Source organism: Acanthopagrus latus, chromosome 12 (assembly GCF_904848185.1).
Source record: "Acanthopagrus latus isolate v.2019 chromosome 12, fAcaLat1.1, whole genome shotgun sequence".
Lineage (NCBI taxonomy): Eukaryota > Metazoa > Chordata > Actinopteri > Spariformes > Sparidae > Acanthopagrus > Acanthopagrus latus.
The window spans coordinates 11,602,610-11,630,421 of record NC_051050.1 but is presented as its reverse complement, the minus strand read 5'-3'; the positions used below and the strand labels follow the sequence as shown (position 1 = coordinate 11,630,421).

The 27,812-nt window shown below is 43.8% G+C and overlaps 1 protein-coding gene across 3 annotated transcripts in view; it reads left to right on the top strand.

The window, feature by feature from the left end:
- Nucleotides 1–493: 493 nt before the first annotated feature.
- Nucleotides 494–27,812, top strand: part of si:dkey-1d7.3 (transmembrane protein 132D) — a 50,736-nt gene continuing 23,417 nt past the window's right edge. Inside the window, exons 1-3 of one of the 3 annotated variants that reach the window (XM_037118367.1) lie at nt 1,313–1,438; nt 17,295–18,222; nt 23,750–23,887. In XM_037118367.1, the coding sequence (XP_036974262.1) occupies nt 17,309–18,222; nt 23,750–23,887 (1,052 nt within the window). In that variant the 5' untranslated portion in view covers nt 1,313–1,438; nt 17,295–17,308. Of the gene's footprint in view, nt 1,439–11,972; nt 12,341–17,294; nt 18,223–23,749; nt 23,888–27,812 lie in introns of those variants that run through there. The other 2 variants (XM_037118366.1, XM_037118368.1) reach the window with 2 other exon arrangements.

Here is a 27,812-nt window from a genome sequence, read left to right as displayed (position 1 = left end):
CTTTCATTAATGTGTTATTTAGCGAGTTAATGAGTCGGTCCTTTCAGTTCGGGGGTTTGGGGTCTGCGATCAAACCTCTCTGAAGAGTTTCGGCTTAATAGAAAAGATATGAAGAATCCTTATGTGGCTCAACACTGTATTACATTATGCAGCTAACGACGAAGGCCGAGTAATTCATTCCAGTGGTGAAATGTAACAAAGCGCTTTGGCTCAAGTAGGCCAGATTTGAGGTATTGGTGCCACTTCATCAGCAGAGACACACAGCGACAGCTTTAGTTCTTAATTTCCCCTGCTCTCCGGAGGAAAACCAAAGTGCGATGCCCAAATTTGATGATTTAGATTTTTCCTGAGGCTGAGGGTTCTGAGGTTCCTGGGCTGACATATTCCACCCTCTTTATAAGTTAAAACAAAAGCGTAACCTATCACAATGCATCAAAGCAAACACAAGTCGGAACAGACATGACATGTCATTTACAGAACAGCTTCCCAAAAACAGACATAAGCAAGGACGGATAGAAGCAGCGACGACCATAGGCAGGGACTGATTTTTGGAAACAGTAATCAGAGTTAAAACAGTAACTCAAATTTAGGTCAAGCAGCAGGCCGTTCAGCAGCATACAAGACATTTGCCAAATGGCGGCGGCTTCGAAACTACTGCTGACAGATGGCTCATAAACCATGTTCTTAACTGACTGGAGAAGGACCCGTAACTGCCGAGTTTCCCAGTATGAACACGAGCAAATGAGACCATCATGGAGAAGATTGGCTGTTTCTTCATACTTATTCTTAAGTGCCGTCACCTGGTCAGGTTCCCACTCATCCTGGTTGGATGGAAGTCATGGAATTAAGACGTGTTTTATGGCTGAGAGCAGAGGATGAATCTACGCGTCTCACAGCCCGAGGAAAGAAACTGCTCTGCGGTCTTTTGGTACCTTAAGCCAAAAAAAAAAAAAAATCAAAGTTCCTTGCAGCCGCTTCAAACAAACTATTTGAAAACCCTATATAGCTTGAAAGTGAGTCACCACGAAGCTGAAAACAGGCTGTTCGTCTGCGCTCGTGAGATGTGTCACGATGAGAGCAGACTGCCGATCAATTGCAGAACTCTAATGCGAGATGAACCGGAACAGGCGAAGACAGCAGCGGGCGACTCGACAAAGACTGGACTCAAGTACGAACTGAAATGACGAGGGGGTGAGCTGCAGGTGGAGAGACACGGAGAAACACCAGGTGTGGGCAACGAGTGGAAAAACACCAAGAACATAGAGGGAGCTGATAGGCTGGGAAGAACAGCAGGAGCGGGGCTGATGAAGGAGGAGATGCGGTGCAGGTGTGGAGGGGAAAACAGACTGGCGAGGAGCACAGGAGGGAAACGGAAGAGGACGCCACACAAACCCAGAGGACTCCTAAAACGCAAACAAAACGAAGCAACAGGACCACGGTGAGAAGTCGACACGTACGATCTTATTGAATGTGATGCACTGCAGGAGATAAAACCACCCGGCGACATACAGAGTAGTTAAAATATCCCAAATGTCCACAGCAGTGAAATGCAGCATGAACACTGGTGCCGGCGTAACAACATCACGTCTGATAGTAAAACACTGACAGGGGACGTTCACTGCACAATGATTAATTGTAGACACAATATGTAGTCACAGTATGGCTGTGATACTTTTCACTTAAAGTGGCAACAGTGTTATTTAACAGACTTGTTGCAACAATACACGACACAATGTTATTCAATCACTGGGCGGGTGATGGAAATGGATCACCAGCTTTACCTTCCTTTGCCCGGCAGCAGGCAAAATCTCTAGTGATTTATTGGCGCATGCAAACGCTGATGGTTTCATTACTCTATACCCATTACACTGTGCAGTCAACATTTACTTCATTAGTGATACGTTGAAGCAGAAAACTTGCCCACTGCAGTTTCAGGTGGGGGATATGAATACCTCCCCCATCGCCGATTTATTCCTAAAACTTTGATATTGAGAGTGTGACTTGCCGCCGCGAGTAGATTGATGGCCACATTTCTGATCACACTTTCATATCCTGGACCGATGATCCTGACTGATGGGCGGTCCTGAATCTTCAGTCATCGCGCAAATGGATCAGATAGTTGAACAAATTAAAACAAAAGCGGCGCTGGAATGTGCAGGGGTTTAGCTGCTGACATTAGAACATGTGACGCAGCTGAAATTAAACATGCAGGTACATCGTCTCATGTATACGTGGAGCTCAGGTGGACACTAAACGTTTGTCATATCATAGGTTGCATAATGACAAAACAGACATCTGGTTTCATTATGACTTCAGGTTGTAATCGGCTGCGTAAAGCGCTTGTTTAGGCCGAAAATCCCCAAATCGCCTTTAATTCTCTGTGACGCCTCACGCTGATTAACCGAAGACAATAACAGGATGAGAGTGACAGGTACGCTTAGGCATAATTTCTATCACGACATGACAAATGACGTGATTTAATGAATTGGCTCAGGCGAAGTTTATCATATCACTGACCGAACTACACTTTCCGTCCAAACTTAATATTCTCTCCACCAGCAGTCTACCGGCGGGCTGTCATTCAGCCCAGAAGATCACAGCAAATCATATCCTGTCTGTCAGCGCATCAGTGACTGGAGGGACGGCGACAATGGCGGCACTTCATAAACAACAAGACTGGCTGTCTGTTAAAAATTTAAGATGTGCAGTCAACGAGGCATGAGATCTGAAGTGTAACAGATGTCGACTCTCATGCACGGCTCCAGACTGGTTCTGACCGGTCGACCAATTAGATTCTCAAAGTCGTCGAAGTAACGAAGACGCGGGAACTCGATTGATTTGTGTGATTTCAGAAGAAGAAGTAACATCTGACAAATGCAGACCTTTATAATTAATGAATATGTCTTACAGCAAGTATGCAAGGCCGTGCAAGCCATAATTCCCTGTCATGAAATGCCTATTCTCACATCGATATACAGAGTAGTATATTGTCATTTTCACATGATTTGCTTGCTAGTATTTGCTTGACTCTAACATGCACCTGTTTGGTCTCATCTCCTTTGAAATACATGACTTTCACTGATACTGGTTGACTCAGTTGACTCAGGCAGAAATGTTCGCGGGCACGGTAACATTAAAACATGTTACGTTCACTCTAGTTCAACAGCTGCCTTTCTTGTCGCATATTCCCAGCAACAAAGATTGGGACAAGTAAGTACACAGCTCAGTAAAACACAAAACATAGGACTTATTGTGTTTGCGCATTTTATTGCGGCATTTTTAGCCCAGGGTATCATTTTAACAGTTACATTTTTTGCAAACCACTGAGGACACGTGTATGTTACAGGCCCACACTGAATTGTGGCCTGTGTGGCTCCTCATAGAGGCATTAGCTCTGCTCAACCACTTTTTAGCACTCTATTTTTCATCTCGACAGTCTTTGCGGTCACATAGTTGCATGTGTCCAACTGTCAGACCTGTCGCTGCATTCATGCTGCTACGCCACAGTCCTCAGGAGGGCAGCAGCGCTTTTCAGTTGAGCAGTGACGGACTGTGGCTGTGAAGACTGCAGCTTCTCTATGAGGGATGGGGCACGCAGGTTGGCAGACCTAGGTCTCATCAATGAATCCAATTGCCTGATTAAACATTTGCCAATGTCAGCACAGTTACAAGTCATAAGCACGCGGACACCAATTTCACATCAGAAAAAAAAAGCCCTCTCCTCCTCCTCCTCCTCCTCCTCCTCTTTTGTAGCCTTCGCCACATGAATATTTGTTTTCCACTATTTGCTTAATTTCAGTGTTGATTCAAGCAGAGAAAAAAAAAAGAACCTCAAAGACTGAAGGAGAAAAATGCTGCAGTGTTTCAGCGAGGCTATGCTGAAAAAAAAAACAAATTCTGTTCTCTGCAAGCTACGAAAGAAAGGAGATTGAATTTGTAAATCAATTAATCTTTGTTTTGTTGCTTCTGATAGGCCTGCCCCTATACGCTCCTCTCCCTCTGTCCTTCTTCTCCCTGTTCTCACTCCCCTCCCCTTCCTCCCCCTCTCCTCTTCCTCTCCCTCGCTCGCTTTTGCCCTTATTCTCCCTCCATCCAACAGATCTATATTGAGCTGTAAGTCTCTGCACTCCCCCGAGGGCCATTGGATGTTTAAAATTCTTGCCAGTTGTAACCTCTCTATCACTCGCTTTCGTCCTGCCCGCTACGGCACCAGAGGGGGGCATGAGGAGACATCCATCTTCCGCTGGCCTTTCTGAATATTTCACAAAACCTCAGAGTGCCAGTTAAACACTCGACGTCCGTTTGACCCCCCCTGCCAAAAAAATCACAGCGGGGATCTCCTAGGTAAAATATTTTAATTCGACTTTGATATACCGAGAGCCCTTTTGTCATGTGGCGAGCTGGAGATTTCTTTTGAAGTCTCTGGGCCCGGGCAGTTTTGAGAACTTCACCAAGTTCACACAGTAGGTGTGTGGTGAAGAGGTTTATATATGAGAGATTTGTAAAATAATTGAGTTGTCATGATATGTAATATAAATATACACTGAATTTGTACACTATGTATGTAGGCTACAGTATATCCATCTATGGATTCTTAAAGGGCCAGACACAAATGGCTAGAGGGCCCTGGGGCTGAATTTACCCTTGAGCCTTCCATTCACTCTCCCTTGAGTCAAGCCATCTCAATTGTATCTTTATATCTGAGAATCATAATTGGCCTCAAGGGGCTTTACAGTCTATACAGCATATTGCACCATGATGAATGATTTGTGTCAAAAGACAGGAAGAAAAAAAGGCCCCATTGAAGATACATATCAATTTTAATGACAAAAATAAAGGTAAATGTATTGTACATTGTAGACAATGGCTCCAGTGAATGAATCTACTGTGGAAGTGTGCTAAACCTGTGTTTTTTTTCATTGACCAGCAAAGGGAAGATTCCACTGGTTTCAAAAATAAGTCAGATTGTATGTAAGTTTATGAGAAAAAGACTTGACTTCTCACCTGATCTTATATCTCAGTAAACACTTTCCTAATGAGTTTTTGGTCTCAATCATTAGTTTCAAAAGTCTTTAATACAGCACAATGTTCATTTAGTAAATTATTGTTCCACAGACTATGCTTTAAGGCGTGACTATCTTGAGATTGACAGGTCGCTACCACGGCGTGCTCTTGAGGTTCTCAATCGGCTCCAATCTGGACATCACCCTTAGCTAACTTATCCAGAAATACCAAGATGGCGACGGCAGTAACGTCATTGTAGGTTTACACTTGATGGTTAGTGAAGAGTACGGATCGACGAGGACGTAAAGCAGCTCCGGGTGTGAGGTGGGACATGAGCTGCACGACTACCTCTAAAGCACTGAGACGTGAAAGGAGAGCAGGCCACTGAAACACAGAGGAGTCGGCGGAGCGTTCCCAGGGATGGGAGAGACAAACAAACAAACACACAAACGGAGAGAGCAAGAGAGACGGAGAGAGATGATAGCATGCAGACTAGGGAGAGAGAGGAGCGAGGAGCATAGGCTGAATATCCTGGGGGATGATCTAGCTCCGAAAGTCTGGATGAGGCAAAGACAGCTAAGAGCGAGAGGTTCACTGATCGCCGATGGCCGAGCAGAGAGGAGCCTTAGCGAAAAGAGATAACTACAGAGAGAGAGAGAGAGACACACACACAGCTTGGCAGCTTGTGGGAAACAGAAACCAAAACAACAGAAGGTTAGAGAAACACAGCGCTTATCATAACTTTACAGTGTGTTTGCTGATTTCTCCGTGGCGGGATAAACACGAGCTATAAGCACTAGAGTCAACAGATTCATCGAGACTGAGACCGACCCACTGTAAGGATGACAGTGGCAGGGATGAACCTGAGGTATTGAAGGATGAGCACTAATTGAAAGTTAAGGCGAAAACATCAAGTTCAACAAAGTCAGGTTCAATTCTTTCACTTCCGAAGAAAAGGGGTATGATTGGAAAAGACCCTGCAGTCTGCAGATGTCTCTACCCACTCCGGAGACTGACAGGAGCCCTCTATTCTGTGAGTGTAGCGCACAGCATGAGATAATGAGATTTGACAGATATGAATGATTCTTAAGTCTGATCTGGCATGTATAGAAAGCATTAATACTATACTTAGTCTTAGACTTAGACTTTATTATCATTCAGTGTGCAACAAATGAACACAGAACGAATTTCGTTTCAGGGGCTCAGCATAGGATTAAAATATGAAAGTATTTCAAAAAACCCCACAATAAGTAAATACTATAATAATAATAATGATATAAATACTGAGACTCTTTCAAAGTATATTTGTCTGCATGCAATTTCTGGTCCATCTTACATCACTAAAAGGTGCAATATGCAAGAATTGGCCACGTGTCGGAATTATACTCCAAACAACCAGGGGGCAGCACATCACCAACATAACTGTTACTGCCACCAACTGAAGCTGCTGTTTGCCAGTGAGCTCAGTTAGCCGTGCAGCTAGCGGTGCACACTGGAAGCTCGGAGCACTGGGGAAACAGCACAGGAGCTTTGGACCGGAGTGGGCGAGGGCTAGCTGGTTAGCACACTAACTGTAGTAGATATCTCTGCAACACAATACATAGACATCATAATGTCAATATGATTGTTTCCCTACATTCTGTTGATAGTTCTGGTTAATGTTTCCATGTTTTCAACTACAATTCTCACATATTGACAACACATTTCACATGGGATAAATGGGCACAAATGGCTGATCACATTTGAAAGAACAATGCACGTGTAACCTTTTCGCATTTAGGCACGTATGGATCTTGGACATACAATATGTCATTTCTGCCGTATGGATCTCCCTATCAAACAAAAAACATCTGCTGAGTATTCTGCAGAGGGAGCTGCAGCGGCTTGGAACCGATGTCAGACCTTATGCTAGACCTGAGGAATAACGTCACATCGAATTCTGCTCTGGTCTGGAGCCGTTTACTGACGGGAGGGGAGCTCAGACAGTGCTTTTTTTACTTTTGGGATTCAAAAGTGGATTTATCTTCACTCCCACTTATCAGTGCTGTACTGCAGCAGCGATCTGCTGGGGAGAAATGAAACACACTGTGTGACTCTGTGTAAACTTGTGGATTTCTCTGTGTTCGAACATTGTCGGACACATTTGGGATATTGTAAGTACATAATTCAACAAGATGTATAATACGTTTTAATGCAGACTTGCTACATATATCTTTAAAGCCTCTGTTATGTCACTTTGAGTTAATTCGGCATATTGAGGAAGACTCGGATGACAGTTCTCCAGCATTTATTCTACTCTATGCAGGACAACAACATATCTCTTAATTCCAGTGTATATTCTCCAGGTTGTTCACAGCTCATCTAGACCTGATGCTGTGATGTGACCCAGAGCTGTGAGCAGTAAGTTTACCATAATTCCCTTTCAGCTGAGGTGAGAAAAATTCTCAACAAACAAAGCTACATCACGGTGAAAGGTTCACCTGTGTGTCCATCTATCCACTCCAACATTTCCCAGCAGGGGGTTTGAGACAAGCCTCTTACCTGTCCATGGTGGTGCTCTGCGGGCAGGCTGTCGGTGGGAGCACATACCACCTGGCTGGTAACTCATTCCAGGCCTCCCGCAGGGGTGGAGAACTGATGTTTATGGCAGCTGGGCTCCGAAAGAGCATTCATTCGTCATCAGAAGAATGTTGGCCGAGGCCAGGGCGCGGGCCTCGCCTTGGTGATTCATCTTCGGCTGAGAGCTTCGAGTGGGAGACTTCCACAGGGCTCAACTTGGCTGGAGAGCCCTCAGAGCTCTAGCACCACAGGCGCTGAAAAGACTGGTTGCCTGGCTGGCTGGCTGCCCCCTGGCAGGCTGAAGTGCTAAGTGTTATTACACAGGTGTAACGGCAGCTTTATGCTCAGAGACTGTTCCCCAGCACTCCCCGGAGATCAGAGTAGTGAATACGGAAGCAGTTTGCAATGATTTCCACTCAGAGGCTTTGATAAATGCTCATGGCTCCAATTGTTTTGGGTATTTCTTCAAACACTTTTTTCTTCTGTTATTCTATTCGCGTGCTCCCGTGCAAATCAGATGCAACGTCGACAGGATGGAACAGAGCTGATCTGATGGATTGATGAAGTTAAGACAATAGGATACAGCTGTAGTTCTACATCCATCACTGAGCAAGATTACCGTCGGTGGTGTAAATAGGTCTACTAATCAAACGATGACCCCGGTGTGCACTGACAGACTGCTCACTCTCTAGGTGAACTCTGATACAACCCGCTCCGCTCCATTCATACAGAGATCTATGTATGGAATGCAGACCCCTTGTGCCAGTTGTAATTTCCTCATTCGCTATCTTTTTGTACATCAGTGGTTTGAAAGGTATTTTCCCCTGAACTGCACTGAGATTTGAATTGTTGAGATTTGAAAAGTTTTCTCATTAGAACATTTTGTATTTTGCTGTTCATGCGCGGTGCTATTTTGTAACATTAATTCCATCTTTACTCATCGGTCTCATCCTTTTTCAATGTTCGTTGGAGAGAGGTACACTCCACAACAGATGGGGCAAGTAAACAGTGCATTTTGACAATGCCAGCACAGCAGCGAGACACATTATTTTTGGGCGTTATCGAAATTTGATCAGTGGTATCAGAGATCTGAATCAGCAAATACTGGAGCCGATTACGGAATTTACAAGTTTTGTTCAACAAGTTTAGGACGAGAGTAGTGGAGCAGCTGACTTATAAGTAGTGTTGTTAATAGACTGACTTCATTCAGCAGCAGACTCATGACTGAGCCACAGCCATGCAAACCAGTGAACTTAGTGACACGGAAGCCGACTGAACGATGTTCGTGTGCTGCTTGAACAGAGATTGATGGAAAAGTGTTCACTAGCCAGCATCTTACACTTCAACGCGTCATAGCAACCTGCCTGACAAAGGGCCGATCCATCACAGCCAATCAGAGCAGAGGCATTTGATGTGCGAGTGAAAGCCAACTGTACCCATTCATAGTAAAGTCAAAAGCTAGAAGTTTTTTATTAGTGTTTATTTTTCTCCAGTGTACAAGGGATATTAGTCAGCATGCTTAAAATGGGCTACTAAAAAAAAGACAAGGGCAGTGGAGGATTATTGGAATGCCATCGACTTTGTAGGCATTTACGCATCCAAAACGTAAGATACATTCAATTTTGACCCGGGCATGAGATGAAATTACCCCTGCATACAATTCATCCTGACAGGAACGTGAACATCTGCACCAGATGTCATAGCCATCCATCCAATAGTTGTTGAGATATTTGCGCTCTGGAACCAAAGCAGGGTGTGTGGCTTTAAAAGTCAATTCTCTGCCTCTGACCAGAAGTCACCGAGGTTATTCCTCCTGCTATTTATCTCTTTCAACATCTCAATAAGTCGCAGCTTTCCGTTTAATAACATCAACACATCTCGCAGGATTTAGGTCTTGACCCGTGTTGCTCCACATCAAACGACCTCCGCGGACGTTTGAGCCACCTGGCAGCAGCAGCTTTATATCCAGCCCTGTTGACACACATGGCGCATCGGACCACCCCTCCGTCATCTCTAATAGCACCAGCAGCAGGTTGCGTGTCTGGAACAACAACTGAGAACTGGAGACGTTCCCAGACTCGATAGTCGGTGGCCTTTGCCATTGTCAGCATTACTAATCACGTCCGGCCAAAAAACACAGACGAACTGTTCAAATTATTGCTCAGTGGCTTCAAAATACATTAGCTAACCCTGCACTGTAAACACCACGGCAATGTGTACGGTGAAACCAAGCCTCTCTCCTGAGGTGACACAGACTCCATTAGCTCTTCAAAGTTTTATTTGGCATTTAGAGATCCCTAAATTTCTCTCTAAGGCACATATTTATTTTAATCAGCCTCCGCTGTCATGAGAGAAAATGTTTATTCGCTCGTGACGCCTGCATGCATAATACTGTCACCCTGGCACCGGTGCCACCTCGCAGTAAAACAGGCTCTGAGGCACCGGGCACGGTGGGTTTAGCTGGAAGACATTCTGCTAGTAAAGCACATTTGTCTCAGAGAACAGGTATTTAGGGGGCTGTCACACAGTGGAGAAGTAAAGACTAGTCCGTCCGAGCTCATTTAACCCGTTAGGTTGTCTTTACCATAAATCTGATGTCAGCACCTAGTGTGACAGTCCCCTCTTACAGAACCGGACCGGAGCGGATTGGATCCACAGTGCTTTAAACAGCATACCCTCCCTCCTCTTAGACGCCATCGCCTCCCCGGTTGTAGGGCACACTGCAACAAGACTCCATGCTATTTCAGTTCAGGCTTTGAACTCACACTGGCGCTCAGTGCACCTCATTATAATGAGTGTATGAAATTTTAGGTCACGGCAGATGAAGTGATACATATAAAAAGGGGGGAAAAAATATAATTACTCAGAGTGTTAAGAAATTAAATGTGGCCTGAGGGCCTGCTGCGGCACAGAGGAAGAAAAAAAAACCACGTCTACTTTCCTTTATTCAGCTGTGAGCACAGTAAAGTGTGGGCACGTATGCGGTGTCAATAAACTATTATATAGTCTAGCAGGACACATATGAGACAAAAGAGGGGTTTGCATGAGTGTTTGGCGATCCTTTGTTCCTTGTTGCCAATTGTATAGTGTGCTGCAGTGACACCACAAGGCTTTAGATATAGTGCCTGCATCCATCTGCTCCATCCAACTTGGTACCATCCCCTGTGATGCTGAGGACTGAGAGTGTGCAGCTGACAGCTGGCAAAACCTGCACTAGTCAACCATCTCCCTCTTCAAATCTGCCTTAAGTAATGCTGGGATTAATACGAGGGCCTTCGTGATTGTGATTTGATCAGCGTCTTGATTTCTTAGTAATTTAAAAGTGCAATACGTAGGAGTCGGCCGCCTTCATACTCCAAACAAATAGGGGGCAGCCTATCACCAGGGTAACCTCTTCTGCTGCTAACTGTGGCTGCAGGTAGCTGGTTAGCTCTATTAGCTCCTTCAGCTGTGCAGTTATCGGTCTCATTAGCTGCATCGCCACAGATTGGAAGATGGGGCACCGACAGAGTTTTTCTGTTGTGTACGCCCCAAGCAAAGGAGCTCTGGACTGCTGGGAGGTGGATGAGGTTGGATGAGGGAGTGGCACCGGAAAGGGCATTAACCAGAGCCATGGAGACTTTGTCTGTTGTTGAATGGAGAGAGACCAATCATCCTTTGATCCAGTCTGACTTGTGACGTGGAGTCCACATACACATGATGATTGAGAAAGTCGCAGTTTCTCAGAAACCCATGAAATATGTTCACACAACTAGGTGATATTTTACTTAAACTACAACGAACTGCGAGTTTCTTGACTTGGCAAATTATCTTTTAAGTCAGCAAACATCACTGAAAAATATCATATGTGTAGTGAATGTATTTCTTCATTCGCTGCCTTACAAAGTTGTTCTCTATTGCCTCCTGGGATACAAAGTGGAATTAGGAAAACCGAAAAGGCTGGGGCTAAGTGGCTAACTAGCATGCTAACCGTAGCAGATATTTCTGCAACCGGATACATAAACATCTTAAATCAGGTCAAAATTTTTATTTTTCAGATTCTATAATAATTTTTGTTAATTTTTGAATGCTTGGAACTCCTTACCTTTACATATAGTGACAAACTGAAAGCACATTAAAAAACAGAAATGAGAGGTTTTTAATCAATGGAAACCTATTTTAGTAAAATAAAAAGTAAATTTAAAAGAAAGAATGATAAATAATAATGATAAAATAAAGTCATGATGAGTTCCTGCACAGGCCTGTAAACCATATGTTAATTTGTTGAATCAGATTGACTCAGACTGGCTGGTGGAGTCGCCACAGATCCCCCCGTCCTGACCTCATGTGCATTTAATTTCCTCGCTGCTCTTCCCCCGACCCCGCCGATTACCCACGTGGGTCTGGTTAATCTGACAGACGGCACATGTTTGCTGATTTCTATCTATCATGGGAAAATAGCCGCTCGACTCGAGCCAGAGGAGGAGGAGGAGGAGGAGGAAGAGATCCCCTGTCAGTCATCATTCAGAGGAGCCAGAGGAGAGGAGAGAGAGAGCGGAGAGGGGAAGTTTTAACGTGGACACCGTGGAGGAAGTTAAACATCATTTTTATTCCCCCCCCTCCCACCTCTCCGCCTCGATCAGGGGAAGTCATTTTTAGCGGACACCGGACGATGTGATGACTTCGGCGCTTTCTCTCTGGATGACCACGAGCTGCACCTCTGCTGACACGATGCTCAACTTCCCCCGCTGCTCGCTGCTCCCAGTGGTGGCGGTGGCTGTCCTCACAGCTGTTCAAGGTGAGATGTGTGAGATAAAAAAGAAAAAAAAAAGAAGAAAAAAGACCCTTTCTTTTTCCTGATTTTTACTCGTGTGTGTGTGTGTGTGTGTGTGTGTGTGTGTGTGTGTGTGTTTTAGCAGACCCCCCCCTCCTCAAAAAACCGCCTTCACATGTATGTATGAAATGAACTGGGCTGGAAGTAGCTGAAAGGCTCGAGCTGTGCTTACAAGTGGGGACGTTAATGAAGATGAGATGCTCTTCAACATGCTTTGATGATCCAAACACACACACAAGCAGGATATAAAGGATTTGTTTACAGTCTCTCTCCCACCTCTCCCTCCTCAAGTTGGTCTGGCATATACACATGCTGCTGCTGCCTTTAGTCTATTATTAGCACAAACTCTAAGTAAATGGACTTGTGTACATTAGGATGAGGTGTGTTGGAACTGAGCCTTAAAAACCATACAAATAGATTTGGGATTGTAAAAGGCGATTTTGTTGCCGGGCTGCACCAGGATGCAGGAGTTGTGTTTTCCTGTTTTCGGAGCTTTACAGTGACCCCCCCCTCCTCCCGTGTGCCCTGTCCATTTCACCGTCCCTCCCTCTAAATGAAAGCGACAGCACGCTCTGCAGTGTTGCTTCGGGAAGCCTCATCTGTGGGATTAAAGAGGCCTGAAGCTGAGGTTGCACAGCTGTCTCTCTGGTTGTTTAAAGATAACCTGCACCGGGAGTGATGAAGTCACAGTAAGCTGTCTGTTTCTGTGATACAGATATCATGCCAAGGACTACTTTCTGAGATTGCCCGGGTTTATATCGGCCACATGATATCTGCGTGATCATATATGTTTATATATATGTGGCGGTTGCTGAATTTCTCTTCCCAGTGCAGGACTCTCAGCTGTGCAGCTGTGTTCTTAATGCGTGTCTAAGTGATAGAGTTCTGCCTTCATATCTTCTCCGCTCTGGAAACCATGAATATGCATGGCACCCTCATCTTCCAGTCCAGTCACAGATGCGCTGCCTGTTGTGTTAACAGATTGAAACATTTGTGATAGTAGCTTAGATATTTCAAGTGGGTTGTTGTTCTTCGAACGTCACACAAAATCCAGCCGGGACAATTTCATTTCTAATCAATAAGTAATATGTGTTCATGGTCATCTCAAAACAGAGGCTTCAAATAACAATACTTAACACAGTATTTTTTATCAAGGAATTTTGGCCTTATTTTTTTTTTTATCTTTGTCCCACAGACCAGTGATTACTCACTGAGGCATGTCGCCTATAATCATAGATAATGGACCTATTCGTCCCCAGCACTTCTTGGAAAGGCATCATTAGTTAAAAACATGTTAAAATAGAGCTTGCGCTGAGAAATTTCAACCTACAAATGAGATTACATGAATTTCAATGCGCTATTTTGCTGGTGTAACAATCTTCCCTGACCTCACATGATCCCCTCTTCCCATTGCCAAAATCACATATCTTGAAGACTGTTTAAAAATATTTTTTTTTCTTCCATCTGAGCTCTTAAGACCCTGCGACTTTTCCACACAAAGTGACGCCCTTTCCTATCATGGTGCCCGTAATAACGGTTAGACGCACTGCGGGCTGTCCAGACTGAGGATTATTTTCCTCTCTCTGTTTTTCATCATTCCGTTGATTGCTTCGACCTGCGGTGCCCACCTGATGTCTGATAAGGTTCACTCAGTGTGAGGATATATTTTTACAAGATGGATTTGCATCCTTGACACAGTATGGACCGGCTCATAGCATGGGCTCTTTATACTGGAGCTGGAGCCCGATCGATACTGCAGATATATCTGTTGCCGTTTTTGGCAGAAAATGATGCTTGGGGGTGATATTTGATTAATACAATTATAGTGAAGTTTATTGTATCAGTGCACTGATGTAATTTTCGACAATAGAGTTTATCGTTAAACCATAAAATATCCTGCCTCCGTAACATATTTTCAATGCCACATTTGAGTGATCACTAAAAAAAAAAAAAAAATGTGCATATCAGATATATTGATGTCAGCACTCTTTACTCTGGTCGGGCTCTATTTATAACTCCAACAACATGTACCACATGTAATACTAAAGATGCAAATTGATGTGCTAGATGGTGCAGAGTAAACCACAGCGGAAAAAAAAAAAAAAAAAAAAAAATCAATCATTGTTCCGGTGCACACAGTGATAAAGTTGTCACTATTTTTCAATTACATAAAAAACAACAGAGCCACTCTGAGGTTCGTCACATTTGCTCGGTGCTATTTGGCATTTCTCTGCTGATTGTCGTGAAATCCAGGGAAGGTCACAAAAAGTCAACTACAAAAACAATTAGCAACCACAATTAAACTGCACAAAAATGTAATAACAGACATTTGCACAAGATTTTTAAATACGGTACATTTATACAGAGTACAAAACCTGGCAGATCCTCCTTCATAATACAGAGGAAGAGTGGGCACAGGTTGCATACAGGATATCTTAAATATATGAGCGTCCATTAAAACAGTAAGGAGAAGTAGTATATACTAGAGGAGGGTAAAACATTGAGTTAGAATTACAATCTGGGAGGCAATAATGCAACAGGAAACCAACATTATTCAGACGTCTCTCAGGCTCGCTGCAGTAGAACGGTAGCGATAATGTAAACTAGAGAGCGGAAACATCTGCTGAAGAATAATTCCCCAGTTTAAACCCAAAGCCAACACTCATAAAGAGTTTTCACTTAAGTTCAGTTTGTTTATCGCACTGAATAAAACTGAATAAAAAAACGGAATTTAAACTTGTTTTAACAATTAATTCCTGTTTATAGCGAAAGCCGTTCATTGCCTAAAAGCAGCAATCCGGCCAACTGTCCCGGCTTAACATCTATTTACAGATAAACCGCAGCAATAACACAACCTCCTTGGTGGAGACGGTAATTACACTCTAAAATGTCAATTTACTTTAACAAATTAAATCCAGTGTTTGTTCTAATTACCCCAGGTGGACAGATTTACAGCAACAGATAAGGAATTAAACATCAGTGTCCAGCTGGATCATCAAAGTATTATCTTCAATTTTTCTATGGGTTTACCTCAGTTCTACAGATATAATGAAAAAATGATGTGTGCCTGCTGGTATCAGCTGTAATTTGGCTCTTTATATGAAAAACCTCATGGCATCAGTTGGATCTGTTGGATCTATAAGACATTCCTCCTCGTGCTTTTGTGGATACTACATTTTTAATATCAACCCTGACATCTGTATTTTTTTTTCCCAAAGATTTTCCCGTTGCCCTCAGAAAGGAAATAGATTTGCATTTAGATGTATTCATGAAATACAGTTTGAAAATCAGAAAAGAATGATATATCATTTCCAGGACCTTTGGGGGGGAGAAACGGAGGTTCTGCCTCGGCTCTTGTTTGCCTTTTTTTGATAAGTTATTTTTGTGAAAGGTAAAGTCAAATTCGCACATTAATTCTGGAGCACTTCAACATGGAGGATGGCAAATTACCAAGTGTCTTTGGCAGGAGAAGGTGGGAGCTGTCACATGCAGCATCCCGTTGGGACAAACAGTCATCTCAGGGAAGTTCCAAGAGATGCTCACCACTCAGACATTTGCCATTCCCTTTGTTGCATTGCGTAAAAGGATTAAATGGAGATTTTAATTTCTGCCGAAGGACCCCGTGAGAGGTATCCTCTCTTTTAATGGAGGAAATGATTCCTTTATAAAATAGAACCATTTAGCTGGAGTCTTCCTTTAACTCAACTTTTAAACAGTAACCTGTGGATTTATTTAACTCTTACCATCTGGCTGCATGAGCCATAGAAATGAGACTTTGTGGTCTTTTCAGTTCAGCAACTTTCAGTGACACCAACAGACTTGCAGTTTAATCTGCACTTCATAGTACCTAGACGCGAATAACTTTGGAGCACTGTTGCGTCAGGTTTCGGAGTTGCGCTTAGGGTCGTGTGAATGGACCCTCAGCTTCCAGAGGCAAGGACACAAAAATGTGTGTGATGATGAGTGTGCCGATTAATCCATCACTGAGCAAGGTTCCACGTCAAAACCTTGGACTTCTCCAACCTATTTACAATGCACGCTGTTTATATCACTCCTTTCCTTTGCACTCTCTTTCAGTCCAGTAACTGGTAGGGCTGATCTGAAAGGTTTGGCGCTTTTACTGTTGCCATGGTAATCAACCTCCAAGTCCATATTTTCTTTTTTCCTTGAAGAGGAAGGGCAGGTTGCATTGGTTACCCTGAAAAAGAGGCAAAGACTGATTAAAGGCAAGCAACGGAGCACGTGTGTGGTATTTAAGTTTGTCTCAAAACCAGTGCACAAGAAAACCGTGCGGTGCATGTGTGTGTGATATGTGTGCACAGAGCAGCATCTGCAAGCTGAAAACCATCCTCAGGGGAGCACTTGTGTTCCAAGTGCATAAAAGTGGTCTTGGAAGCACAGGCGAGCTTAACCCTCCCTTCATGGGCAAAACCCCTTAACACTCCTCCAGCCTCATCAAGTTGACTTTTGAGACTTTGGAGGCGGGGGTGAAATAGACAGTGGCTGATATCTCCCCTTCTGTCCTTGTCTCTCAGACTCATAATTACACTAATAGGCAGATTCTATAAGATGGCTACATAATGAATCATTTCAGGAAAGCACAGCGTGATGAGGCCTAGAATATCTGTTCTTCGAAGCCCCTAAAATGGTACATGCAAATATATGCTGCATCAACAAGCCCTTACCTTGTGTCCCACCAATGATCCTCGACTCCAGGCCTCGACCTTTCATTCTGTCTCGAGCTGTGATCCCTTTGACAGGCTTCCTGTGATTCATATCAAGTGTTCTCAGTTAAAGTAAAAGACTGATTTTTTTGGCTGCTGTGGAAACAGACTTACTCTTACACTGAAATGTTGAGTTTAAGCAGCGTTCAAGTGGTTCTTGGACTAATCGCTCTTTGTAAATTCTCCCCTACCAGTTGCTGAGGGTCAGATGTTTGCCGAAGACGTTGGGACGTCTGCAGTCCCGTCTCCAGTTTATCCCACTGTCAACTTTCAGGTCCTCAATGTGAATCACGTGTTTCTGAGGCAGGATAGTTCGCAGCCAACGGGGAACTCCAGCCTGAAGGCTCAGACTAAGACTTTTCTCATCACTGGTCCCATCACTGGGCTCCTCCAGCCAGTCGTCAATGCCTCATACGGCCCCCTGACTGTAGATGCACCGATTCAACCAGACCAGCTCCTCAGTGGGCCCAGGATCCTGCCCGTTCTTTTGGTTCGCCAGGTTCGTTCCTCGTCACCTGTTGTCAAGATTCTCTTCCACATGCCCAAAGAAAGTGGCATCGCTTTTGGGCAAGAAAGTTCAGAGTCTGGTGAAGCCAATGGGAGGAAAAGCGCTGGTGCAAAGGCAAAGGATGGAGCTCAATGCGTGACGGCCTACGCCTTCTGGGAGACGAGGGAAGTTCGCGGGGCATGCTTGGTGTCGCCAGGTGGATTCTGTGTGGCACAGCTGAAGCCAGAACCCGCCTGGTTCAGCTCAGGCAGCCGATCCGGCAGCTCTAGCAGGGAAGCGGGAAGAACCGAAGGAGTTAAAGGGATTCAGGGGAACCTCGTGGAGGTCTACTTTCAGAGTCGCAGGGATCAGACAGGCCAGTGCACCCCACAGGATAGCTTGCAGCGCGTGGGAGTGGGAAGAGGAAGAGACTCTGGGGGATCAGGGACACCCATGAGGCGGGTAGGAAGTGTCAACCTGCTCAGAACTCCACCAGGGAATCCCACCTTTTTCCGACTGAGGCTTGGAGGCGCCGTGGTGATTCAGACTTCCTCCAAGCCCCTGAAGACCACAGACGTTGCAACTTTCTATGTCTTCCTGGCTAGCACGTCAACCCTGGAAACTTTCACTCTCAGGTGAGAAATCTTTATGCCTTTCCCTTAACAAGCTGCTCTAAAAAAAAAAAAAAAACAAAAAAAAAAAAAACGACATTTGGGGAAATATGCTTACAGGCTGTCTTGGCAAGTTAGATAAGCAGGGGGCTACAGTGTGCGCCAGACTAGTTCTTTGCCTTGAGCAGTGTCGCCAAGACCCAAGGCCGAGACATTCTTTTGCATATGACTCCTGTAAAACTCCTCATTACATTTTGTTGTAAGGATTAAACAAGGTATGATGTGTTATTTGGTGACCTTTAAAGGGACTGATAGGTGGATTTGTTGCCTTCGTGCAGAGCCAGACTAGCTGTTCCCTAAGCAGACATGAGAGAGTTATCTTTTGGTCTTTTGCCATCAGTATGACCTGTCACCAAACCACACTAGCATCACATGTATTCAAAACATTTTTCAAGTCATTTGAATGTGGGCTAAACATTTATTCTTCCAGATGTGTGGCAATTAAAGACCTGCCCTCGGTGTCGTCCTAGTCAGTCTCACTGCAGTTAACGTCTCAGCTCTCAAGTCTGCGGCTCGGCTTTGCTGCCATATTTAATGTTTTGCAAAAATATTTCAACATCTCGTATTGTTCTCTAGAGTTGCTGTCTGCAAGGGACACTATAAATGAATTCTGCTGTTTGTTTTGTGTGCCTAGAAGGGATGTTATTGCCAAGTTTTGATTGGCTCTGATTCCCTTTGGATCTGATTTTTTTTTTTTCCGGTTTCTTCGCTCCTCTGTGACAGGAAGATAATCCCTTGTGGTTTTGGACAAAACAAGACATTTAAGGATGTCAACCTGGGCTTTGGAAAACACGGATCAGTGTTTCCCACCATTTTCTGAGATTTTATACACCAAACTTAATTGATTGAGAAAATAGTCATCAGATTAGTCGACAAAGAAAATAAGTCATTCAATTAATTCTTGCTATCTGTTTAGCTTGTCTAATTCGTAGATATCAGTGCTGCACTATTTATCTGCCATTTTGATAGCAGATAAACCGATATGACACTGAACCAGGATAATCACATACCATGCCAACGTCTCTCTTTGGCCCTGCATAATTAAACAAAGTGTGAGGGCATTTAGCTTGAAATGCCATCCCTAGAAAACATCATAGTTGTTCAACTATGTTGCTGAGTTGGCAGGGTTTCGGAGGAGTCACATAAAATGTAATTGTCACTGAAACATGTGAAGCAGAAAAAGAGACTGAGCCCAAACTGAATCATTGTGATGTACAGTACATCTGAGCATCTTCATGAGGGATAAGCTCCATGCATTTAAATGGTCACTTAAGGCACTTGAATACTGATGGGGCTCGGCATCAAGGCCATTTGGTAAAATGCTCGAGTGCCAACATGACTTGTGTCGTCTGCCAGTTTCCACTGGCTTCATAAATTACTGACATGTTATATCCTGTCTACTCCAACTTTTTCAGTGAGCTGGGGGAGCCGCGGAGAGCACTCTTCCATAAACCGGGAAATAATTGGCAAATGATTCACCGGTTCTCATATCTCAACATCCCACTAACATTTCAACAGGCTTCTCTGGGTATTTGACTTCATAAATAATGCATCTATTTAATGGTGCAGGAAAACAAATAACTAAAATCTCCCTTACTCCTTCGGGTAGGAGTGAACTTAATATGAAAAGCAGCCCTGTCGCACCGAAACACACAGTTCAATCTGCTTCGAAGCTTCAGCTTGCTGCCGTTTGATGCACATCACTGAGAGGAGAAAAAATTGTTTTCATCAGAACGCCGCGCATCCGTTAAGTGGAACGCCATCGCGGGAGGTTTCGCGTTTCCAGTCTTTACTCGGCTTAATGGTTTTTGTTTGAAACGCAAGACAAAGTTCTCTCTAATCCCATGATTTAGTGATATCATGCTGCAAACAACATACTGACGCCGCAGTAATCTGCAGCGGGACGCTGGCAAATGGAGAGAAACGTTGAGATATGTGTATTAATCCGTAGGGCACGTACAGCAGTTAAACCTGTGGCTCTGTGGCAGTCAATCCAAGTGCTCCTCTCAAAATGTCAGACTTCCACCAACATCCCCGCACGCACACAAACACACAGACCCAGTGACCTGAATGTGGACCTGCCAGCGTTGCCGAAATTGCGTGAATACGATTTTGTAGAGAGACGCTGACCCTTTAACATCCGCTGTTGTTTTGACTATTTGGGAGGATTAACAGCCTCTCCACCTGAAATTCCCCAAACTCTGACTCCCTGACCGCACCAGAGGAGTTCCTCCGGTCAGGTCAGTGATTTTCGGTCCGTGTATTTCTGACCTACTGCCACGGCGAGAATGAGATTGGACAAGACGGAGGGACTGAATCCAGCAGTTAAGTCCAAGTGAAGGCTAGCTCTGAGGAGCTTGGCAAAGTGATTGATTCCTCCTGGGAGAAATCCCTGCTCTACTTCACTCTTTGGCCCAAGATTGAGTCCACTCCAGCAGAGTTAGGCCAGATAATCTGTGGCCCTGATTGAAAATGAATCAAGAGGTTAACCCTTTGGGGTGGAGATGATCTGAAGCTGACTGCCAGGATTAAGCACGTACATTTGTGTGTGTGTGTGTGTGTGTGTGTGTGTGTGTGTGAGTGTGGTTTGCAAGGGCATCATACCCACCTGTTATGCGCACTGGCTGCTTGTAAACACATCTGTGTTAAAAATGTATTTTCAAACTTGTAAAATAAAGGGTCACCATGTCGTTTTGAGGAGGAAATGCAAACTAAAAGTTCTTACATCCACAGTGTTAATGAGGTAATGATACAATATAAGTAATATCTACTATTCCCCCCAGAACACTGTTTGAAGCTAGAAAGGTGGCAGGGTCCGCCACGCATGTAAACAGAGTAAAACAGTATGAAATTGTCCTTTAGGGTCAGTTTGTTTATTCAGTTTGATTTGGCATTAAAAAAAACAGGTCAATGAGGATCCTTCTCATGCATCATCGTCTAAGAACATTTCATCAGATTGAACGTGAAACATTTTGTCGACTCACAGCTAAAAGAAACGAACGCAGCGTTGAGTCCTGCAGCTCAGATTCAGTCCGAGAGAGACACAAAATGTCACATCCACGGACAACACGTTTCACTCCTTTAACTTCTGCACGAGCGGCTAATCAAATTAAGAGGTGAACAGCCGAGATGGAAGCTCTCCAGCGTGACATTTTTAAACAAAGAGATTGACTGACTTTGGTAAAACAGCGGCGGAGAGTTGTTCACTTCGCGGGTCGATATCCATTCTGTCCCCCACCTGTGGTCATGAACTGTGGGCAGTGACTGACAGAGACAAAGAGCGAGGCTAGAAGTGGCCGAAATGAGGTTTCTCTGCAGGGAGGCTCGTGTCTGTGTGCGTGTTAGAAACTCAGTGATCCAGGAAGATCCTGGCATCGAGTTACCGCTCCTCCACACTCAACGGGAGACGGCTGAAGTGGTCCGCACCCAGGGGAGGGGTGCTCGTCAGGTGCTGCTGTCACCGCGGTGCTCAGCTGGACAAGCGGCTAGACAACGGGATAATAAATGTGCTTTGGCCAAAATTGTGACTCTGAATATTTTAAATACTCATTTTCTGCAGTATCAATACAACTGCACCAGCTGCGCTTCGTCCCTCTTTCCGGCAGAAAGTGTAAAATTCAAGTACTGTGACAAGACTGGTGAGACATAATCATTCTAATAAAAGGAGTCACAAGAAATGAAGATGTACGTCTTTCCAAACGAGGGTCTTTGTTTTCTAGATCTGCTTTGACGTGTGTAATGAAATCAATATTTATATTAGTTGTATTTAAAATATTAATTCAAATCTAAAATGAAAATCTGATGTTAAAATTGGGCCTCTGGCTGCAAGGTATTCATCTCGAATTTGATCTCTGCCCAGCTGAGTTTTTTAATCCGGCATTTGTTGAACTTTCAGCTCGTCTGTTTACTTCAATTGTGTGTGTGTGTGTTTGTACACTGTATTTTGTCTGCCCAACAACTCTGACCTTGACCCCGTCTCAACGCGTATTGATTTGTCAGTTTGCCTTTTGATTACAATTCAGTTATTGTCAAGTGTGTATTTGGATCTCTCTCTTTCTGTGTGTGTGCGCTTAAGATGAGGGCACGCAAACTGACCGTCTCTCTGGCATGAATGGATTTTGTGTGTGCGTGTGTCTTTCCATCTGTCAGTCTTAATGCTCTTCAGCTATCTGAAGACGGCCTCATTGCTGAGATGACAAACTCTGCGTTGTTAAAACGGAGACAGATTGTTTGCTGTAAAATAGCAGCCTCTCTAAACCATCACTGGGAAGCAAATGTGTGTTATAAAAAAAAAAAAAAGAAAAAAAAAAAAGAGAAGCATTTCAACACTGATTTCCAAGTAAATTAATCAAATTTATAGAGCGTGCTCTGAGTCTTTTTCTGAGGGACTGCTAGAAAGCAAGCGACACTTTGTTTAATTTTTTGATTTGTGTCTGAACACACTGATGCAAGAACAAAACCTGTGGTCGACATAATGAAAGTGTAGATTTGTGTGGTATCAACAGATGAGACATTTGACAGCAGGTCAACAGGTATATGAATGCATTTACTTCTGCTTTTGGCTGCACTGAACACCCGTTTTCATGGCCACACAGTCAACCTGATGCCAGGTGGAGCTCGTGCCTCATCTCAGGGTTGTTTAGGCGACTTCAATCCAGCTACATTTTGTCGGGAGAGCTAATAAAACACCTTCTTGAGGTCGGGTGGGTGAGGGAGGGAGGTTTCAAATTATTCCTAGCCTGAAAATCCTGCTGATAAAACTGCAGGAGCGAAGTGATGCTCTTGAGTGAGCATGGGCTGGGCTCCCTCTGGAGCGTTTCCAGCACCTCGTTGAATCCCTGCCACGAGGAAATTGGCCTGTTTTGGAAACACATGAAGCTCCCGCCCTGTAGCTGTGTGTCTGTGCGAGTGCAGATTACTGAGTCCTTGCATTTTTTACAATTTTTAAAAAAAATGTGGATCAGAAGGGGTCCTTTGTATCCATCATTGGCCTGTGGCTCAAATGTTTGCTCTGTTACCCTGTCCCAATGATATTTGACACAATAATTTTAGAAGAGGGACATCTGCTCAAAAATAACAAAGGCCGTAACGATGGCAGGACCTCAAGAACTGTCCATTCACGTTATTCATAATAAGCGTTTTATCGCTCCCAGTGGAGTGATGCGTGTGTCTGACATCTGATTAACTGATTCCCACTTCTCCCCAGGGCTAATGGGAATAAATGCTCCTGCTAATTCTCAGTCTGCCGACAGCCCGCTGCACATCGGCCTGTCGCTGAGTCACCTCATTAGGCCCGGATGAAGCAAATTGAACAAACACGTGCGGAGTGCGTGCACGTATGCACAAAATAAACAGTTTACATCTAAGCTGAATTAGTTAATGAGACATCCCACAAACAGCAAATGTTGAGACTGAGAGTAAAACTTATGCTTGGCTCTGACTGGACTATGTGTACTTATCTTTTTTTCTTCTCTTTTTTTTTTTACCGCAGGGCATCGGTGAAAACAGGCCTGTCATTCAGTGCTGTGCGACCCAGTGACTCAGCTCTGTGGGACATCGTCGCGGAGCCCGGCAGAGGAGCGACCGTCTCCGTCGTCTGTCAGAGGAAGGTCGCGATCACTGCAAAGAGGTCAGTCCACTGCGCTTGCAGTGTATGTGCACATCGTGGGAAGTTTGTGTCTTTTCACCAGAACCTTTCAGATGTTCTTTGGCTACACTTAAACAACCTCTATATTCTATCACTCCCTTTTTCCTCTCTTATTGACTTCTCAGATTTCAGAAGTGCCTGCTGCTTACCTCAGTAAAAGCTATGAGTTAGTGTGAAATGATGTATTCTGTCTTTTAGCATTCCTTGAACAGCAGAAACAGGGTGGACTAGATGTGTCAAGGAACCTTAAAATGGCCCCCATGCAGCTTGTCCTGTGATACCCTTTTGGTAGGTGCTAAGCTGACAACATTAGCACACCTGAAGTGGGCGCATGAGTTTTTTTTTTTTTTATGTATGTCTCCTCATGTAAAGGGTGTACATTAAGTTTAACCAAATCACGAGATCTCTGGGTTTTCTGGTGACTTGCTTATGCCGGACGAGCTGTATGGAGCCATTTCGTGTTTTGTTTTTTTTGTCGTTATTTTTTCTTTTAAGTTTTAAAATGTACTTTCTTTGACGCTCTGGATATGTTTCGTAGACTGCAAAGCTCCACCCAACTTTACACTCACACGGGGCTGAGTAGATAATGATTGAATTTGAATTTTTGGGCGAACTTATCCTTTAACCCACTCTGTTGCCTGCAGATAATATTGCATCGTTTTCATCCCTGAGGACGGACCGACCACCTCTACGGACACCTGATGTCACACGCTCATTCCCAAAGTCAGCACAGTGTCTGACAAGTAATATTACAGCAATAGCGCAGGAACAAGAGCATTGTTAGTCCCTGGCTGTGCTCAGGTTTTTTCATTTGGATATAATGAAGAAGTTAATGGGACACAGCAGGTTCTCCAAAATAAAGGGTAGATAATTGGAGTTTCCTGTTTTCAATTCGGCGGGAATGAACTTAGTTCGACTTAATGCGACACAGCTCGACTTGGCTTGCTCCAAAGAGGCTGATGAAATCACCGTATAGAAGCACAAATGAATACACACATTTATAATACCCTATACAAAAAAAATGTGTGTAAAAAGGTATAGAAAAAAGAAAGACAACAAATGATTAAGGAAAAGTCAGGGGGAATGGGCTTTGCACCCTCTTCTTTCCTCGCCACATTCATGTGTGTAATCTCAAATGTTTGACTCCAATGTATTAACCCAGTTTCCATTAGATAGTGTCAATGAGAAACTTTCTGTCCTTGAGAAGCTTTATTTACATCATTAGCCATCACCTCTTTTCTGCAGGATCACAAAATGATACATTTAAGCAGCAGCAGAAAATAAATCTGACAAAGTGCTTCTGCTTGTATTGACCCTGATAAATTGATATTGATTTCATATCACATTTCCCGCCTGATTTAACTGATACACGGCAGTTGATTACAACAGTTTTGCCAGATGCTGGCGGCGGACGCACACACACACCGGCGGCCGCCTCTGCCCAGCAACCTCCCGCCCACACAGACCCCGCACCACCCGCCGTCCGTCCGACCCACTTATCCGTAATCATCCATAATCACGGCTACGTTATCCAGGCTTAAGCGCTTGCACGTTCAGAAGGGGAGATTAGGAAGGAGAGATATTCCAAGTTGTGTCCCTTGTGCTGAGCTCACACACACATGCAGCACATGCAGGGCACGCATGCACGCACACACACACACACACACACACACACACACACACACACACACACACACACTCTGTCACCACTGTGCTTTGAAGTGATGATACGTCCAGGGGTTTAAAGTACCCCCGAATAGATGGATTTCCAGGAAACAGGGGCATTAACCCCTTCTGTGTTGCACTGTCTAGCTCTCACGCAGCTATTTCGAGGCTGTCTTAAGATCTGCGTGAGGACTTTTTGTCTAAGAAAACACAGGAAGTCAAGGAGCGTTTTATAGAAATTAAGCCGATGATTTGCGTGATCTCGAGTATACATGCTCATGTCACACATGTTTTAAAGGTACAAAGTCAGATTAAACTTAATTTGCCTTAATTTCACACAGCATCTCAGCAGAATGTGTTTACCTGTTTTGTCTAATTGTATATTTGACACACATTTTAACTTCTGAACAAAAACCTTGTATAGAGATTGTCAATAGTTCTGACGTTTTCAAATATAAGCTAACTTGCTTTCTTGCCGAGAGTTATATATATTCAATTGATACCGCTCCTTAAAAGTACTTGTGCATATGAATAAAACTTCAACTTCAATTTTATGCTAGCTTCAGCTAGCTGTTTAATTTGTAACACACGCTGTCTCGCTCAAGGACTATGTGTGCTTATCTTTTTTATTTTTTTTTTTACCGCAGGGCATCGGTGACTTCTACTTCCTGTAATCACACACAGTCTCACAGAGGCCCCTTGAGGTTACACTGCCACCTATGTGTGACCTTCCGCTACCACATATCACTGCAACTCCCATGTTATTAGAGTTAGCTGCTAGTTAGCTGACATTAGCATAAAGACTTGAAATGGGGAAAATGCTCGCTCTTTCCAAAAGTAGATAAAACTTGTACATCCCTAAACACCTGTACTGCTGTATTACAACCCTCTCCAACTACGTAAATGTTTGCGTTGCCAGTGCTAGCTAGCCAATGTAAACGTTGCTTACGGCTAAGACAGACTAACTTTGACGTTGCTAAAACTAGCTAGCTAACGCTAGGGCAGTAAAATATGACGGTTGCGTACTGAAGAAATCATCTGACAAAGCACACACATACATCACATGATAACAAGAGCGTTACACCATTGGCTCACAAACATTGGTAGAAGCTACACAAAACAATCATTTTGGACCCGACATTTTTGAAGTATTGATAATCAACTCCCCTCCTCAGTTGTCTGCCTTAAATATATACCTAAAAGAATGCAAACTGACCTTTTTCCAGTTAAAAGGTTGATTCAATGGTCCCTGTTTTCCTTGTATTCCTTGTTCCACACCAAATTACTCAGAACTGCTGGGAAGCTTTGCTAACACCTCATACTTTGTCCATCTTTGATCTGCTTTGACAAAAATGATTCTCTGTATGGCTCCATTTTCTGTTGTTAGAATAAAATGAAGGTACAAATGGCTTAGCAAAAGATCCTCGGTGTCATCAAACACGGTGTCACCGACACTCTGTGAGCAGCTTCATGTTGGTCAGGGGAATCTCAGAGATGAAAAAAAAAAACAAAAAAACATTTTTTATGCAAGAACGGCTTTCATGAGCCGAACAAATAAGTCCTAATTGCACTCAGCTGGAGTTACGAGTGCACTGCCTGGAGCATCAACTGTAGAATACTTAATTACGGTTATTTGATTTCATAATGTCTGAGTTGTGTGCTTTTAATCTGCAGCCACACAGTCAGAAGCTTATAGATGCATGTGAGCAGAGAAGCAGAGTGTGTTTTTTATCATTTGCCTTTTTCATTAGCGTCCATGAGTGCCATGAGTAACCCCCACAATGGCCTCTAATGCCTCTTATATGTTCATAAGTATGTTTGCGTGCGTCCTCGAAGCACATTTTCAGTAACTTTTTGCCAATTTCAAATGTAAGTTTTAAGCAACGCGCGCTCCGTATAGGTTCATTGTTTTGCTCTATGCAAAGTTTTGCTCCACTTCAAAGTGCCACAGCCCTATTCACATTCTGCTCTATTTCCCCTTTGATCTGTTCCTCCTGGCAGGTATGCCTGCACGCTCTCTCCAGCATCAAATAACATCACATGCCATTTCTTTGACAATCCTTTGACCAGAATACTTGGCTCAAGACTCTGCCAGCTCACTTAATCTTCCCTCCACACTCTCACCTTATTCTTCCATCTGCTGATGGAAATGAGACCTCTTGTGTATTGCGTTCGCTTCTTCGGGGTTCAAACGCTGCGGTTTGTTTTTCACAAATTTTCAGTAATTTCTGTCTCTTTTACT